The 16,389-nt window shown below is 68.8% G+C and overlaps 2 protein-coding genes across 5 annotated transcripts in view; one reads left to right on the forward strand and one right to left on the reverse strand.

Annotated features, from left to right (window-relative positions):
* Nucleotides 1-16,389, forward strand: part of CORO7 (coronin 7) — a 39,149-nt gene that overhangs the window by 16,240 nt on the left and 6,520 nt on the right. For 3 of the 4 annotated variants that reach the window (XM_075767742.1, XM_075767741.1, XM_075767743.1), the window contains 2 exons: nucleotides 1,417-1,503; nucleotides 1,749-1,831. In XM_075767742.1, coding sequence (XP_075623857.1) covers nucleotides 1,417-1,503; nucleotides 1,749-1,831 — 170 coding nt within the window. Of the gene's footprint in view, nucleotides 1-901; nucleotides 965-1,416; nucleotides 1,504-1,748; nucleotides 1,832-16,389 lie in introns of those variants that run through there. The other variant, XM_075767744.1, reaches the window with a different exon arrangement.
* VASN (vasorin) lies at nucleotides 8,546-16,224 on the reverse strand. Its single transcript, XM_075767116.1, has 2 exons — nucleotides 16,120-16,224; nucleotides 8,546-11,255 (listed from the first exon to the last, which is right to left on the reverse strand). The coding sequence occupies exon 2, from the start codon at nucleotides 11,243-11,245 to the stop codon at nucleotides 9,236-9,238; it is 2,010 nt and encodes a 669-aa protein (XP_075623231.1). The 5' UTR covers nucleotides 11,246-11,255; nucleotides 16,120-16,224; the 3' UTR covers nucleotides 8,546-9,235.

Below are 16,389 nucleotides of genomic sequence, written 5' to 3' on the forward strand. Positions count from 1 at the left end.
GAGCCGCGCTGGCTGGCGAGCGCCGTGTTTGTGCTGGCAAGGAGGCTCGTGTGCCGGAGCCGAGGGGAGGATGAGTTTGGCACCACGTACCTTCTCCCGCCCCGGCTGCCGGTCTCTCCAGGGAGCGGGCATCCCGCTGGCGCCGGTGGTCGGGACTGGCGGTGGCTGCTGCTCCTGGAGGGGGGGGTGGGAGATACGGCACCTCTGGGCACCCTCGCCGGATTGCCGCGGTGGCAGAGCCTCACCGGCGGTCGCAGTGCAGTCGTGGCCAGTGATGCACGGTTCTCATGCTGGGGACGGGGACGGGGGATGCAGCTCACGGGTCCCAGTTCCTCTGGCACCGGGGTCACCGTGTGCGTGCCGACCCAGGGCTGCGGACGTGTGGGCACCCTCCTGCGCCCACCCCATCCCTCCTGCCCCCCGCCGGGTCCCCCCCTGCCCTGCGCGGAGGTACCGGAAGCTCCGCGCCAGGTTTAGCTCCGGCAGAGCCCTCTGCTTTTCCATGCCAGCCCTGAAATCGTTAGCAGTCTTTTATTGGCTGCGCAAACAAGAGTGAGGGGGCTGCGAGCGCTGCCTGTGCCGTGGGGCGAGCGCTGGCTGACGCCGGGAACCGCAGGACCCATCTGGGGGCCACATGGGAGCCGGCAGGCAGCCACCGCCAGCCCCACGGTAACTCTTCCCCTCCCGTCCTCGGCAGAGCGGCACCGGGGCCGGTGGCGGGGGGGGGGGGGCTGGGCTGGGGCCCGTGGGGGGGACACGGTGGCGGTGTGGGCTGGGGGTTCCCGGCCCCACGGGGAGCCCAGGGGAGAGGCAGAGTGGGGCTGCGGGGGCTTAGGGCGGCGTGGGGAGCACGGCCGGGCTCAGTTTGCCGTGTGTTTCGGTAGCATCCCGACGTGCTCGGGGTACCCAGCTCCTGCAGCCGGGATCCAGCGTGGCCCGAGAGCCCGGGGATGCTGCCGGGGAAGTAAGTCCCTCTGTCACCACAGCCACGGCCAAGCCCCTTCTCGTGCCTGCCGGCATGGAGCAGCTTCCTCGCGGCACACTGGACCCCGACCCCTCTTGCCAGGTGTGGGGAGAGCCCCAGGGGTTCATCCCGTGCCCCCTCACGCTCACATTACCTGCTGCCACCCTCCGCTCCTTGCCAGGAGCCAGGCCAGCCACGCCACAAAGCAACCACGCCGGCACCGGCACAGGGTGGGGGCTCAGGACCGTCACCGCTTGCAGGCTGTCCCCACTGTCACCACCACCAGCACTGTCACCACGGCCGGCTCTCAGCGGAGTCAGGAGCCGTCACTCGGCTCCGTGTGCTCGGCCCCGGGGCGGTTCACAGCCACCGCCGGTGAAGCACGCATCCCGCACGGCGTGCCCGGCGCGGCCGGCGGCGATACTGACGGCTGTGTCTCCTGTGCCTTGCAGAGTGTCCCAGGACACGAGAACAACAAGGACTCCCGGCTGCTCTGGATGGGCGCCAGCGACTGCCTCATCTCCGTCGGGTTCAGCCAGGTACGCTCCTCACCGGGAAGGTGGCCCCGGCACTACCGGGATGGTCCAGCCCTGCTCCGGCGGCAGCCGTGCTGGAGCCCCAGGAGCTCTTTGGGTGGCCTGCGCCCCATGAAAGCAGGAGGTCCCCTCGAAGGTGACCTGGCCCTTGCTGGGGACGGAGGAAGGCTTGCCGGTGAGGGAGGTGGTGCCGCGGAGCCGGCCGGGCAGCCCCGGTGCCCACCGATGCCGTGTCTGTGCCCCTGCAGATGCGGGAGCGGGAGGTGAAGCTGTGGGACACGCGGCGGTTCAGCGGGGCGATGCTCACCGTGGCGCTGGACACCTCGCCCGGGTAGGGATGGGGACTCGCTGCGGGGCGGGAGGGCGGGCGGTGGGGACGCGGCACGGGGGGGACGCCGTGATCAGAGACCCGCGGGGAGCGCGGTGGCGGAGCAGGAGGCGGCAGAGAGCTCCTGGCACTGGCACGCAAAGCTGGGGACAAGGCTGGGGACGGCGCGGCCCCATCCCCGGCACCATTTGGGTGGGATGGGAGGGCGGTGGCAGTGCTGGGAATGGCGCTGGGGTGGGACAGGTGCTGCGCGGTGCTGTGGTGGGCGGTGGCAGGGGACAGCACCAGCAGCGCCTGAGGTGGCTGCTAGCTGGGTGGGCGCATGAACCGGGGGCGGCACGACAAGATGCTGCGGATGAGCGAATCCCTTTGGCGCTGCCCGCGCGCCGGAGCGGCTCGGCCCCGACCCCCCCGCTCACAATGGGGCCGCGGTGCTTTGTGCCACGGTGCCGTGGCGGCTGCCCAGCCAGCCGTGGCCAGGCCGGCGGCAGAGCCGTGCTCGCTGGGCGTCCCTTGGGGCAGTGGAAGAGGTCAGCGCCCCTTGTCAAGGCGTGACGGAGCCATCTCCTGTCTGCGGGGCACCGCTGAGGTGAGGAACCCCCCGGTTAGACCCCGCCTGGCCTCTCCCCCACTGCTCGGCGAGCTGGCCCGGCGTCACGCTGCAAGCGAGGAAATGGCAGCTCCTTCATCCCACCAGGGTGATGGGGGTTTGGGGCAAGGGCCTTGCCGGGCTGCTCTGGAAGCCGCCGACTCTCCCCGCAAGTGCTGGCAAAGCGCAGGGGGGCAAAGCTGCACACCGGGCTTGCTCCGTGGCGGGCTGGGGTGCCGGAGCAGGCTGGGTGGTCGGCAGCCATCCGGTGCCGATACGGGGTCTCTGGCAAGGAGCTGAATGAGCCGTGACAGCGGGGCCGGCCCTCGGCCACCCCGCCAGCATCCCCCGCGCTGAGGTGTCAGCTCCGAGCCGGCGCTGGCAGCAGCCGGGACCGACAGGAGGGAAGAGGATCGGCCGTGGGCACGGTGGGGAGATGCTGGCACGGTGGGGAGATGCTGGCACGGTGGGCAGGGGAGCGGCCTCAGGCTGATGGAGCATCCCTTGCCCTCCTGCGAGCTCCCGGGGTGAGCCGCTCACAGCTCTCCTGCTCCCCAGCTCTGCCGGCACAGCGGGCAAAGGCAGCCGTGGGGTTGCCTCGTCCAGCCGCCGTGACCAGCCATCATTAGTGTCCAGAGTGAACGCTCCCGAGGGAGGCCGGGGCACACAGTGTGCTGCAAGGAGATGCTTTAGGATCCCTTATTGCTGCCAGCGGAGAATCCAGTGGGAATTACCCCAAATCCCTCTGCTTCTCGCACCCTGTGCACGTGGGCCTCCCCGCCGGCGCTGGGCCGGGGTGAGCCAGCCCGGCTAAATTGGATGCAGACGCCAGGCTGGGCTCAGCCCCCTCTGCGCAGGCTGGAGTTATTTTGGCTGCCGGGTTTATCAGCCGCCAGGAATGTGGCTGGCGGGCACTGCCTGCGCGTCACGCCGGGGCTCTGCCGGGTTGCGGCTGCGTGGCGATACGGAGAGGCTGGGGGCGGTGGGGGCAAGTGGGGGACACCCACCCCCCCCTCCCCGTGCCGGGGAGTCACCGAGGAGCAGGAGGTGCTTTTTTTTAGGCAGCCGCGCCGGGGCTGGCTGCGCTTCCATCCCCAACCGCTCCCCGCCTGTAAATCTCGCGGAGATGACAAATGACGGAGGGGGATTTGGGCTGGGTCCCGGCAGAGGTGCCGAGCGGGGGCCGTGCTCTCCCTCCGGCAGAGCCGTTCCGATCGGGGGGCTGGCAGGGTGCGAGGCTCGGGAGCCCCGGAGCTGTGGCTTGAGCAGGGGGTGGAGGGTTTGGGGGTCACAGGGCCGCCCCGCAGGCAGCACCCGAACAGGGGAGCTGCAGGCTCGGCTCAGGCTCGGTGCGGGGGGGCTGCTGGATGCCGCAGCACCCCAGGGATGGTGGAGCAGCCGTGGGACCCGTCGCGGATCTCCAGCGTGGCCGTGGGTGCCCGGCATGGGGCATCGAGGCCCGTCTGGCAGCGTGGCGGTGCCGGCCGTGCCACGAGCCGAGCGCAGGGCGCCGGGCGCAGCAGCAGCAGCTCATTGAGGCTGTTTGAGGAAGCAATCAGTGGGCGGGCAGGAAACTCATACCATTCATTACTGACTCCGGGCCGGCAGGAAGGGGAGCCTGCGTCCCCACCGCGTCCCCACCGCGTCCCCACTGCGTCCCCGTCGTGCCCTGCCGCGGGGGCCTGTGCCCACCGAGCCGGCACCACGCGTCCCGGGCACCCTGTGGCACCCCAAAGTGAGGCCATGGTGTGCCCCGAGGTGGGGGACACCCCCAGCGTGCCCACCCCCGTGCCCACAGCCACACCAAACCCCACGGGCTGGCTGCACCCCTGCCCACCGTCCACGGGGAAAGGGGGGGGCGTGGGGGCAGTGGCCTCATTCACTCCCAAGTGTGTTTTTGGGGGGGGGGGTTCCCCCATCCCAGATCCTGAGCAGGCGAGATCTTTGCAACTCGGCTGTGCCGGGACCATGCTCGGGACCTGACACCCCCCCGCCCGATGCCCAGACCCCGGAGGGAGCCGGTGGTGGGAGGCGTGGGTGGCCCCGGCCCCTCTCCTCACCGTGGTCCTCAACGTGCCGCCTTCGGGTACCCGCCGCTGCCTTTGACTCGGGTTTTGTCTCTCCCCCACCCCGGTCCCCTTTAATTAGATCAAGGAGCAGCAGGGCAGGAGCCAGGAAGGGGCCTCAATAAGTTATTGTTGCCCTAAATTGTAACCAGCACCGGCGGGGTTGGGTTACCGGCTCCGACTCGGGGTCAGCGACCAGACCCCGCTGCCGCGCGCCCGGCGGCTGGCGCAGCGCTGCCCGGGGAGGGTGCTGTCACCGTGCCGGGGCCGGCGAGAACAGCGGCTCGCTTGTGTCGCCACATCTTTTGGTGTCCCAAAAATGTCCCCAGGCAGGCCGGGGGTGCCAGCTCGCCGAGCAGGGGAGCGGGCAGCCTCCTGCCCACGCCGCGGCCGGCTTCGGGCTGCAGCTGGCGCGGTAGGGCCAAAGTGACCAGGCCAGCAAAGGTCACGGGGAGCCGCGTCCCCGTGTGCCGGCGCTGGGCAGAGCCCCACGGGGCAGGACGGGTGGTGGGGGCTGAGATGGGGGACGGCTGGAGCCCCACTGCCCTTCCCGGTGCAAAGTCCGCCAGAGCTGGGAGGTGCTGGAGCCGGGACATGCCCCCGGCGGGGAGCTGGCACGGCACGATGTTTGCAGAGGGATTTGGGGCTGAACATGGAGGGGTCCGGGGGGGGGTTTGCTGGGGACGCTGCCCAGGGATGCTCAGCCCCCGGCACCCACCCGCTGCCCCTGCCCCAGCCACAGCCTGCGGCTGAGCCGGCTCGTGGGGGCCGAGCTTGCAGCCCTGGCATCTCCTGGCTCCAGCCCTCGTGTGCACCAAGACGCGTGATCCCACCGAGACACGTGTCCCCACTGTCACCCTGCCACCTCTCCCCGGTCACCAGCTGTAACGGGACCTTGATGGCCGGTCCCGCTCCCATCCCTCCTGGCCCCAACACCCCGTGCGCTGCTTTTTCCTGGGACTTAGCAGCCCGTTTGGGCTGCACTGGGTGTTTCAGGGGTCTCTGACAACACCCACCCCAGTGGTCAGGTCTGGGTGGCAGAGCCCTGAGCAGGACAGTGTCCCCATCCCCCCTGCAGACCCCTGCCCTCGCCCGCTCCCTCCCACGGGTCCCGGGGCTGGTGGCTACTTGCCATCAGCAGGGAAGGGGCTTTTCCTGCTGCTCCCCCCCCTTGGCCACCAACCTCAGACACGAGGCGGGGGGGAGCGGCCACCCCATCAGGTGCCACCCCAGTGGGACCCGTCCCCTTGGGGCGAGATGCTCCTGGGCGGCCGCACGAAGGGGTTAACGCCGGGGAACTGCCCGGCCCCGCCGCCTGCCCCGGTAATTACACCGTGTAAAAATAGCCCCGTGCCGCGAGTGGGGCCGCTCGGGCGGGAAGGCAGCGAGCGGCAGCGGTGCCGAAATCGCTCCCAGATGGGCCACGGCCTCAGCCCACCGCCGCCTCCGCAGCCGACTGGCGCTCCCCGGCCCCCGACCTCCCCAGCTTTCCAGGAAGCCGGCGGGATTTCTGCCTCTCCACAAGCTCTTCCTGGCAGCCGAGGCTTGGCGGCAGCGCGTGGGGCTGTGGGACGGGCACACGCCTGCCCTTGCCCCCGGGGAACGGGGATGGGGACCCCCCCCGCCCAGCACCCCGCAACGTGTCCCCCCCCGGGCTCTGCTCCAGCCGTGGGGACCTGGGGACCCCAGGGGACGAGGCTGTGGTGTCCATGGGGCCATGCCCGGGGCCAGGGATGTTTCTGTAGAGGCCAGGGACCTCCAGGCTTGCAGCCCTCTGGGTGCAGGCAGGGTGCTGCCTGCGCCGGGCAGGGCTGGGGGCAGCGGGACGTGCCCCGGTGAAGCCGGCAGCTCCTCCCGTTGTGGCTCCTCGCCGAGCCCCCCTCCATCCCGCCCGTGGCTTCTGGCCGGGGCTCTCAGTTACCGGCCCCGCTGGATTGCATAGCGAGAGGGATTTTTTTTGGGTTCATTTCAGGGGGTTTTGCAATCCTTCCCCGGCGCTGATTCAGCTCAGAGGAATTAGCAGCACCACACGATGTGCCGCTCGGAGCCGCTCCTGGCGCGCGCCAGGGCTGGCAGTGGCCACGGGGACTTTTGCGCTTGGGTTCAGGAAGCCGCGGGGGCTCGGGGGGGCTGGAAGGGCACGTGCGGGGCACCGCCGAGCTCCCGCGGAGCCGCCTGGGTGCAGATGTGGGTGTCGGGGCGGGGGGGTCTGAGCCTCACGGAGCACCGAGCCCTGCCCTGCCCGCACCATCCCCGTCCCCCTCCGTGCCGAGGCCGAACCTTGTGCTGCTCCGACCCCTTCCCCGCACCTCCTGGCTGGCACCCGGCTCCGCCGAATCACCTCGAAAAACCTTGGCCCGGTGCTGCCCGGCTGCGCTGCACCTGCCGAAGCTGAGCCCCCGCTTTGCTCCTGCCGTGCCGGGGCTGCCGGAGTGGCATCCCCAATGGCCGCGGTCACTTTGGAGCTGCTGGAAGTCCCCCAGGAGTGACAGGACCTGCCGAGGGGGTGTGGGGATCCCCGATACCCACCTGGCATGTCTTGGGCGGGGGGGGGGCCCTGCAAACCTCCAGCTAATTGCAAGTGGGGAAAACAGCTTCGTTAGGGGAAGGGCACATCATGGAGCCAAGCGGCAGGAGGGAAAGCGAGGAGGGGTCAGGAGGGAAGGGGCCGGAGGACCCCTGCGAGGTCCCCACTGCCGGTCCCGTGCAGCCCGGTGACGGCGGCGAGGGGACGCGCAGGAGCTGACCCTGCGCCCGGTCGGGCTCGGGGAGGGGGGGGCTGCGGCGGCGGCAGGCCAGGGGCACCCGGCGCGAGGCCGCAGCTCCGCCAGGGACTTTTCTTCTCTCCTCCTCGCGAGGCTGGAAAATATACAAAGCTCGCAGTGAAAATATTTACACAGCAGCAATTTTCAGAGGAATTTGGGATGTTAATTTGAAAAATCTGTGGGGAGAGGACCACAATGGGCCTTTTGAGCGGGCGAGCGTGGCCATCGCACCGACCCGCCCGCGCCGGCGAGGGGCCCCTCCTGCCGCTGCGCCGGCCCTAATGGGAGCCAGCCCTGCCGGAAGCCCACCTGGGAGCCGGGGGGGGGGGACTGCGCCAGACGGCCCCCGCCACCGCCCCGCGCCCCTAATTGCATCCAGAGCCGCCTTCTCCCGCCGTCAGGCCCGGGCGAGCAGGACTGGGGCGCTTGCGGGGTCAGGGCCGCATCCTGAAGAGCCGGCGGTCCCGGTGCGGCCAGCAAGTCGCGCGGCACAGCGGTGACCCTCGGCTCCGCTGGCGGCAGCCCGCTTTTGCTCATTCTCTCCAAATCAAACATACCTCAGCGGGCAGGGCCCCAACCTGGAAAATTCCAGCCCGAAAGATAAAGGATTGGAAAACGATTAAAACCAGAGGGTTGGAGCAGAAACCACTTGGCAGCGGGAACCTGCCGAGCGCCGGCTTCCAGCCCTCCCTGCCGGGACCAGCGCACAAAACCGGCTGTTCCCGGGGCCGGGTGGTGGGGGCCTCGCCGTGGGGGCCCCGAGCCTTGGCTCTGGCTGCAGCCCCCGGTTTGGGGAGGACAGAGCAAGGTGACACTTGTCCCCGGCGTTTTGGGGGTCCCCGGTGCTGCCAGGGGTGACGTCAGGAGGTTACGGAGGTTGGGCTGGGCTGTTTGTCCCACAGCCGGCCCCGGAGCCATTTGGCAGGCGGGGAGGGATGAAGTAAGGCTGGATGATGCGCAGGGCAGGGGCTGATTCGAAACCCGTGGCCTCTGTTTTGGGAACACCTCCCCAGCGCCCGCGGCAAGGGGGCGGGGGGGGCAGCACCGTGGGGGTGAAGCCTCCCGAACGCCACCGCCCAGAGTCGGGAAAACTCCCCCCTCCACCAGCCCTGACTCATCCCAGCGCTCACCACCACCAACGGGAGGATGCGGCCGACCTTCCCGCTCCTCCGCAGGGGACATGTCGCGCTGCCCGCACTGCTGCCCGCACTGCTGCCCGCACTGCTGCCCGCACTGCTGCCCGTATGCCAGGGTGAGATGGGCAGCGCCTGCGAAAGCGCTTGGGGCTGCACAGAAGTTTTCATTGTTGTTATTTTAGTTTTTATTTTGGGGTTTTTTTTACAAAAAGACACCCTTCTGGTCTGTCTTACAAAAGAGACGTACACAAACCTGTACTAAAAAAAAAAAAAAAAAAAAAAAAAAAGACTTTTCCCAGAAGAAATGGGAAATAACCATGTATAAATATTCTCTCCGAGTTCTTAAAGCTTCAATTCCCGGTTCGCCTGCTCGGCGCTTCCTTCGGCCCGGGGGTCCCGAGGGTCCCAGCACCTCGGCCAGGCCTTATTGCTCACATCAGCTTCCAGGGAGTTGAGAGTCACGGGCCGTGCCCCGCTAAAGGACCCTTGTTACCAGCACGTGGACGTCCCTTAGCCGAGTCACCGGCAGCTTTCTTTTTAGCCATAGCTAAAAAAAGCCCGCCCAACCCCCAGATTAAAAAAAAAAAAACAACCCCAACCCCTCTCTCTCTTTTGCTACCCACGTTCTACATAGAGTCACAGAAATCAAGGCACTCAGCGGTAAAATTAGTGTCTCCTCCCGAAGCGTGGTGGCAGCCTCTTGGAAATTGCACGTTAAGGGTTTGGGGTTTTTCTGCCTTAATTCAGTTAACTCCTCGCCGTTCCTCGCCCCGGAGGGACACGGCCGGGTGCCAGAGCTCAACCCTCGTCTGTCCGGGGCTCCCCTCGCCCGCAGCCCTGTCCCACCCGGCTCAGAAATAGGAGGGTTTGAGCCCTGGGGTGTTGTTGTTGCTGGGGTAGTGCGACTGCATGAGCGGGACCTCACACTCGGAGCCGCCGGAAAGCATCGCCGTCTCCGGCACTTTGCAGCTGCTCAAATCCCCGTTTTCCAGGCAGGCTTTTACCCCTTCCAGCTCCAGCGGGCTGGCATCCACCCCGGTGCCGGCACGCGCCTTCGCCCGGCGGTGCCGGCGGTAGTACGTGGCGGCAGTCACCACCACCACCAGCAGGAGCACGGCGGCCAGCGCGGGGACGATCATCAGGGTGAGGTTGCTGTCCTTGCTCTGGGTGACGGGGGAGTGCTGCTGGTGGCTCACCGGCAAGGTCTGCGCCTCGGCACAGTGCTCCTCCTTGGAGACCTTCTCCCCCAGGGGCCCGATGCAGACGCGGTACGTGCAGTTGGGCTTCAGCGCCCGTACCGTGTACTCGGAGAGCGAAGCCGGCAAACGCAGCATCACTGGTCGTTTGTCTGGCCCGGAGAGATTCCGGTAGCTCAGTCGGATGCCCTTCAGCTGCACTTTGGACTGGACGTAGTTCTGCAAGTCCACTTTGAGGGAGGTGCTGCCGACCTGCGCAATGCTGATCCGCCGGCCGGGTGGCGGGGCTGGCGTAGCCGGTGCCGGCGTCGTCCCCCTCTCCTCCACCTGGCAGTACGTCCCGGTGAAGCCCGCCGGGCACAGGCACTCCAGGTGGTTTTGGGGACCCAGGTGGCAGGTGCCGCCGTTCAGACACGTGCGAGGAGGACAGATGGGCGGTGGGGGGCTGGTGGGGGGCGGGGGGCCGCTGAAGGGCACCGGCGTGGAGCTGCCTTGGGGGGCCCTGGCCCCCAAGGTGGGAGCGGCAGTGCTGGGCTGCGGTGCCGGGCGGCTGCTAGTGGGGAGCGGCACGGGCAGCGGCGGCGTGGTGGTGCGCGGGGTGGTGGGGGTGGTGGTGGTGGTGGTGGGGCAGCCGAAGTCAGCGTACTGCAGGTGGTGGAGGAGCTTGCCGGAGTTTTTAGGGGGAAAGTGGCAGCGCGTCTCCTCGGGCCGCCGGAGGACCACGCTGCTGGTGTTCACCCACTGCACCAGCCAGCTCATCTGGCAGATGCAGTTGAAGGGGTTGCCGGCCGCCGTCACGGCCCGCAGCCTGGGGAAGAAGCCAGAGAAGTCCCGAGGGATGGTGTTGATGTTGAGGTTGCTGATGTCCAGCTCCTGGAGGTTGTGAAGGTTGTGGAAGTCCTCCGCCGGCAGCTGGGAGATGTGGGTGTTGCCAGCCAGGCTGAGCTTTGTGAGGCTCCCCAATCGCCGCAGCACCGCCGGGACACGCTCCAGGAGGTTGTCGGAGATGTCCAGCTCGTGGAGGTTGTTCTGGGCCTGGAAGAGCTCCTCGTTTAAGCTCGTCAAGCCCAACCCTGCAATCTTCAGGGACTCGATGTTGACGGCATGGAAGGCCCCCGGTGCAATGGTGGGGATCTTGTTCCAGCTGATGTCCAGCAGCAGGAGGTTGGGCAGGTCGAGGGGGGGCACGGCCCAGAGCTGGTTGTTCTGCAGCTTCAGTTCCAGCAGATTCTCCAGCGTGTCGAAGGCAGCAGCGTGTATGTGCTGGATCCTGTTCCTCTGCAGGTAGAGTCGCTCCAGCAGCCGCAGCCCGTGGAAGGTCTCGTTGGTGATCTCCTGCAGCTGGTTGGAGGACAGGTCCAAGTTGACGAGCTCCGTCAGGGGCTGGAAAATGTTTTTCTGGATGCTGGTGATCTTGTTTTGCGAGAGGTCCAAGAGCTGGAGGGCAGGCAGGCCCGCAAAGCTGTCCTCGCTGAGCATCGTGATGCCATTCTCAAAGACATAGAGGGAGAGGGTGTTGGGGGGCAGCCCCTGGGGCACAGTCTGGCCCCGTCTGGCTGCGCACAGGATGGTCTTGGGGTCTTGGCACTGGCAGCCTGCGGGACATGCCCCCGCCAGCTCCCTGGGGGCCAAGAGAAGCAGCGTGCAAAGGACCAGCTGGTTCATGGTGGCAGCTCTGCAGGAGAGAGAAAACCCAGCCAAGGTTAGGGGCCAGGCCCTGCTGGAGGGGGGCACCCGGGCTGGCAGGGCTGGGGGATGCCTCGGAGACCCCCCCCGCTACCCCTGCGCCGCTGCTGGGGCGTGAGAGCGTCTCCCTGTGCCCAGCCCGGGACCCTCTGGCCCCAAAGGGACCATGGAGGGAGCAGGAAAGTCCCCGACGACGGGCACTGTGCGTGCCCGCCGCCCCCCCCCGCCCCCCCGTAGGCAGCAGGGCACGGGCCCCTACCTCCCCCTACCTCCCCGGCTGCTCTCGGCAGGGTGCAAATCAAACATGGGGGATGCGAGCAGAGAACCGCTGGGCCTGGGAGCCAGGGGAGGGGGTGGGAGCCTGGCTGGCCTTCCCGGCACACCGAGCTCGGCTTAACCCTTTGTTTGTGCCGCTGTCCCAGCAGCTGCACCCACGGGGTCTGCTCCTACCCGGAGCACCGGTGGTAGCAATCCCACTGGGGGATGGGGGCGCTCAGGGGTGGCCCCCACTGTGGGGGGGCCTGGGGACAGGCTGTGGAGCTGAAGGAGCCAGGTGCTCCCATGCCCCATGGGTCTCCCCTGTCCCCACAGAGCCCCAGCTCCCATCCCATGGGGGACACGGGTCGCCTTGCTGTTCCCCTCCTCTGGCACAGCACCCTGGGCTGCATCCTCGTCCCTCTGGCACGGGGATGGAGGGGAGGACGCTCCTGGGGTGAGCGAGGCTGTAAGCACCCCTGCCCCAGCCCCCCTGCGGCTGCCCCGGCTGATGTCCTTACTTTAGAGGCAGTTGGCTTGTCTCTCAACCCCCTTTTTTCAGCCCTTTTAATGACTCTCCTAATTAGCATGGGTGAGGGGGTGGCAGTGGGACCTGAAGACCTGCTGTCTCCTGCCACCCCATCTCAGGGACACGTGGTGGGGGCAGAGTGGGGTCCCCAGGCCGGGAAGAGGCAAACCCCGCCATGCTGCCAGAGATGGGGGTGCCGCCAGCACCCTGCCCTGCCAGCCCCTTCCCCAGCCGTCGCCTCCTCCTGCCCTGCTCCGAGCTGTTCCTAGCTCCAGGCAAACCCCTCCTGCGGCTCGCAAGGGGCCCCCGCCGCGTGCGGGGGGCTGCCGGGTCGCACAGCAGCACGTGCCGGCTGCCCCGGCCGCTCCTCCGCTGTGGGGGGCCCTGCCCGGTGCAGGGACACCACATCCTGCACCGGTGGCCGTGGGAGGGACTGGACCCGTGCTGCGTTCCCCCCCCAGCACGTCCCTGGTCATCGGAGCCCCCCATGCCACAGAGGCACCGGTGCTCACCCGCAGCCAGACAGGGTTAGCGCAGCGGCCGGCTCCGTTCTCACCTCTTCCCGGGGTGGGCCCCCCCCCAGGGTGGGGTGCACCCGAGGGTGGGGTGCACCCACACTGCTGGGCAGGGTCACCGCAGCTGCCTGAGTCACTTGGCCCGACTGGCCCTGCCCTGCCGTGACCCGTGCCGTCAGCCCCCCGTGACCCGTGCCGTCAGCCCCCCGTGACCCGTGCCGTCAGCCCCCCGATGCCGGGGAGGAGCTGTGCCGCATCCAGGGGGTCACTGTCACCGAGTCCCCTCCCCAGCACCCCCAGCTCAGCCCCCAGCCCCTGTCACCGCTGCTGGGTCCGCCACACCCCCACATCACGACCAAGCTGCCGGTGCACGGCACGAGGACTGAGCAGAACCAAAAAAGCATCATGGGGCCCTCGTGAAGCGTTTTGGGGCTAAGGGGGCTGGGGACAGACCCAGCACCCCTCACCGTCGTGCCAGCCCTCGAGGTGGCTCCGGCAGCCCCAGGGTGCTGGCTGGTGAGCAAAGCCCTGGGCACAGGGTGCCGCCGCCGTGCCAGGCCTCCCGGGTGGGCAGCGCCGGAGCAGGGCCAGGCGAGGCCGGGGCTGGTTTTGCAATGCCAGGGTCGGGTTTCGCTGACGTGTCCGTGCTGCAACCAGCTGCTGACTCCAAGTCTCTCTCTCGTCCCTTTAATTACGCTGGCATTTCCTCCCCGCCTGCCAGGCTCCCCGCTCCGGGCAGGTTTGGCCGGCCTGGCCGCGGCCGCTCATCCCCACGCCTCGCCAGGAGCCCCGGGCAGGCCGGCACGGTTGCTCCACCCGCACGCCTCCGCCACCTCTCCCTCGGCATCACCCCGCTCCGCCGGCACACGCCGGCATCCCGCCCGCGCGTCGCCTCCGCGTCCTGATGCTATTTCAAGACAGCGAGGGGTTAACCCAGCCCACGCTTGCCAGGGTGCTCACCCCTCTGAAACGGGGCAGGGGAACAGCCTCCCCGCGTCCCGGGCAGGGGGTCCCCAAGGGTGGAGAGGGGGCCCCGGTTCTGCTGGAGGTGTTAGGACCGCCCTGCCAGCGGCCTGCTGCTGCCTTGGCTGGGCTCCCCGCGCCTGCACCGCAGATATTTGCCAAATTATTCATATTTTCCGGCTGCGGGGAGGATCTGGGCTCAGATTCCCCCAGTCCCGGCTCAGCCTTTCCCTGCCAGCCTGCTGGGGTGGGAGCGTCGTGTCCCCCCTCCCTGCCCGCAGCCCCCCCCCGGCCGGGCCGTCCCGCTGCCTGCCCAAGGCGAGGGACTCGGCAGGGGACGCCCTGCTTCACACCCACCACGTGTTTTAAGGACGAGGCCGATGCTGTCCCCGTGCCGCAGGGTGACACCTGTGCAGGAAGGGCCGGGGGAGCCCTCCCAGGGGTCCCTGCCCTTCCTGGCTGCTCAGGGACGTGGCCGTTCTCCCTGGGTAACTCGGCACAGCCGGGACATCCCTTCCCTTCCCGCACTGGCGAGCGAGGCCCCGCGGCCAAACAAAGCCACCGTTGTTGCCGGCAGGCAGCCAAGCCGGTGGGCTGCCTCCTCGGCCAGCGGGCACCAGCACAGGCAGGATGGGGGTCCTGCATGGAGCTGGGCTCTGTCCCCATCACCGCAGGGAGGGACACGGTGCCTTCGTCGGGCGGGACGCAGGCGCTGCTCCTCTCTTACGCTCCCCTCAAAACAAGCCCATGTCAGCACGTGCCCCCTCCCGAGATCCAGCCAGGGGGGATGCAGGATTAAGCCCTTAATCCTCCCCTTCAACCCACCCCGCGCCGCCGCAGCTCCCACCTCCTCCCGGGCTCTCCTCCCTATTTAATTAAAGTTTCCGCAGCAGCCCCGGAGGAATGCAGGCCTGGTTACTGCATTCCCCGGGGCGCTCGCCGGCCCCTCCATCCCACTCCTGCCCCTTTGACCCGGCCGCGCTCCCCAGCTCAGGTGCCGGCAAGGAGAAAAACCAGCAGAGCCGCTTTACTGGCAGCCAAACCACCTCCAGAGGAGCCCGAACGCCAGCGGAGGTTGGGAGGAGGCCGGCGATGCCGCCACGCGTGGCCCCGGCAGCACGGGCAGATTCCTACGGCGTGACTGGGGTGGCCGTGGCTGTCCCTGAACGCTTCCTCCTGCCGCGTCCCGCTGGCAGAGCCAGCCGGGCAGGCAACGCTTGCGTCAGGGCCACCCGGCGAGGCCACCCGGCCTTGGCGTGGTGCGAGGAAAAATAGTAATTAGTGTCATCCTTGACAGCGGCACTGCCCAGCACCGTGTGGGCAGCGGCACGGCCCCGGCTGGGTCAGGCCAGTCCGGCTGCCCCAGTCCCAGCAGGATGAAACCTGCCGGCGTGCAGCACATCGTCAGGAGTGGGTGTGAGGGGGGGGATGACACGAGTGGGGTTTTTTGGTTGGGGTCTTGGAACTGGAGCATCTCCGCTGGGATGCACTGGTTCTCAGGGCAGCTCTGGCCCTGGATGGGGGCCAGGCACAGGAAGGGATGCTTGCCCCATAGTGGCCCAAAGTCACACCCAGAGAGGGCGATGGGGGCCGGCGTCCGCCCAGCGCATACCAGGTGATGAAGAAGCGCGCAGGGAGCTGGCAGCAGGAGAGGCGGTGGGGCATCCCCGCCGGCTGAAGGCCAGGCTGGCCGGTGGCCCTGCTGGCACGCGTCCCTCTGCGCCAGCCGGGGAGGGAAAACCCTCACCAGCACTGCCCGGGGACCCCGCTCGGCCCCACAGTCGGTCAGCGAACCAGGATGCCGGCCCACGAGGACAGGCAGGGCCAGGGCAGCCAAACCCCACCCTGGCCGAGCCCTCCGCTGAGGAGGGTGGTGGTGGACACCGTTGCCAGCAGCTCCCACGTCTGCCTGACCCCAAAGGGCGAGCCCGCTGCCACGTCTGCCGGGACAGGGCGAGCACAGGATCAGCCCGGGACCGTGCTGGTCCCGTGTGGGTCCTGGAGCCCTTCTGCTGGCAGGGTGGGTCACAGCCACCCGGCCACAGCTGGAGGGAGCCGGGCTCCACGTTAGCCCTGGCCACATCTCTCCCCTTCCCCGTGACAGGAGCAGCAGCAGGCCGAGGTCCCCGGGCCAGACCCCGGTGCGTCCTGTGGCAGGATAGGCACAGGCAGGGACAGGGGACCTGGGCCCTGCCTGCACCCTTGTCCCTGCCCCGCCGTCACCCCAGCCCAGCCAAGGCCTCACCACCAGCCCGGGCAGGGGACGGCTGGGTGCCCCGTGGCTCAGCCAAGGCCTTGGGGGTGCAGGGCACACCGACCCCCAGCCAAGGCCCGGAGCAGGGGGCTGGCCGCGGGTGCCCTACCTGCAGCCGAGGTCTGGGTGACACCCTGTCACCCGGGGAGGGCAGCCGGCCCTGGGTGCCCTGTGGCCCAGCCGGGGCCCACCGGGCCCCCTCAGTCCCGCCACCCCCCTGAGCCCCCGGGTACCCAGCAGAGACCCCCCTCCCGCCCGTGAGCCGCCGCACCACGAGCCCCCAGCCCCGTGGCGAGGGGAGGACCGGGACAGCGGCGCCCGAGGACGCGGGACTCACCGGGCCGGGCCGTGGCGATCAGTCCATGGCAGCAGCAGCAGCCGGCGGCCGGGCGGGCGCTCCCCTCTCTGGCGGCGCCGGGCGCGGGGGGCGGCTTTAAAACCGCGGAGGGCGGAGCTTGTCCTGCCGCCGCCTCCCCATTGGCTGTAAGGGACAGGGGGAGGGGAGGGGCACGGCTGTCCCCAAGGCCCCGCCCCCTGCGCACCTGGGGCCCGACACGGGGCGGGACCCCCGGGACCCCCGGGACCCCCGGGACCCCCGGCACCCCCC

Source organism: Balearica regulorum, chromosome 15 (assembly GCF_011004875.1).
Source record: "Balearica regulorum gibbericeps isolate bBalReg1 chromosome 15, bBalReg1.pri, whole genome shotgun sequence".
Classification (NCBI taxonomy): domain Eukaryota; kingdom Metazoa; phylum Chordata; class Aves; order Gruiformes; family Gruidae; genus Balearica; species Balearica regulorum.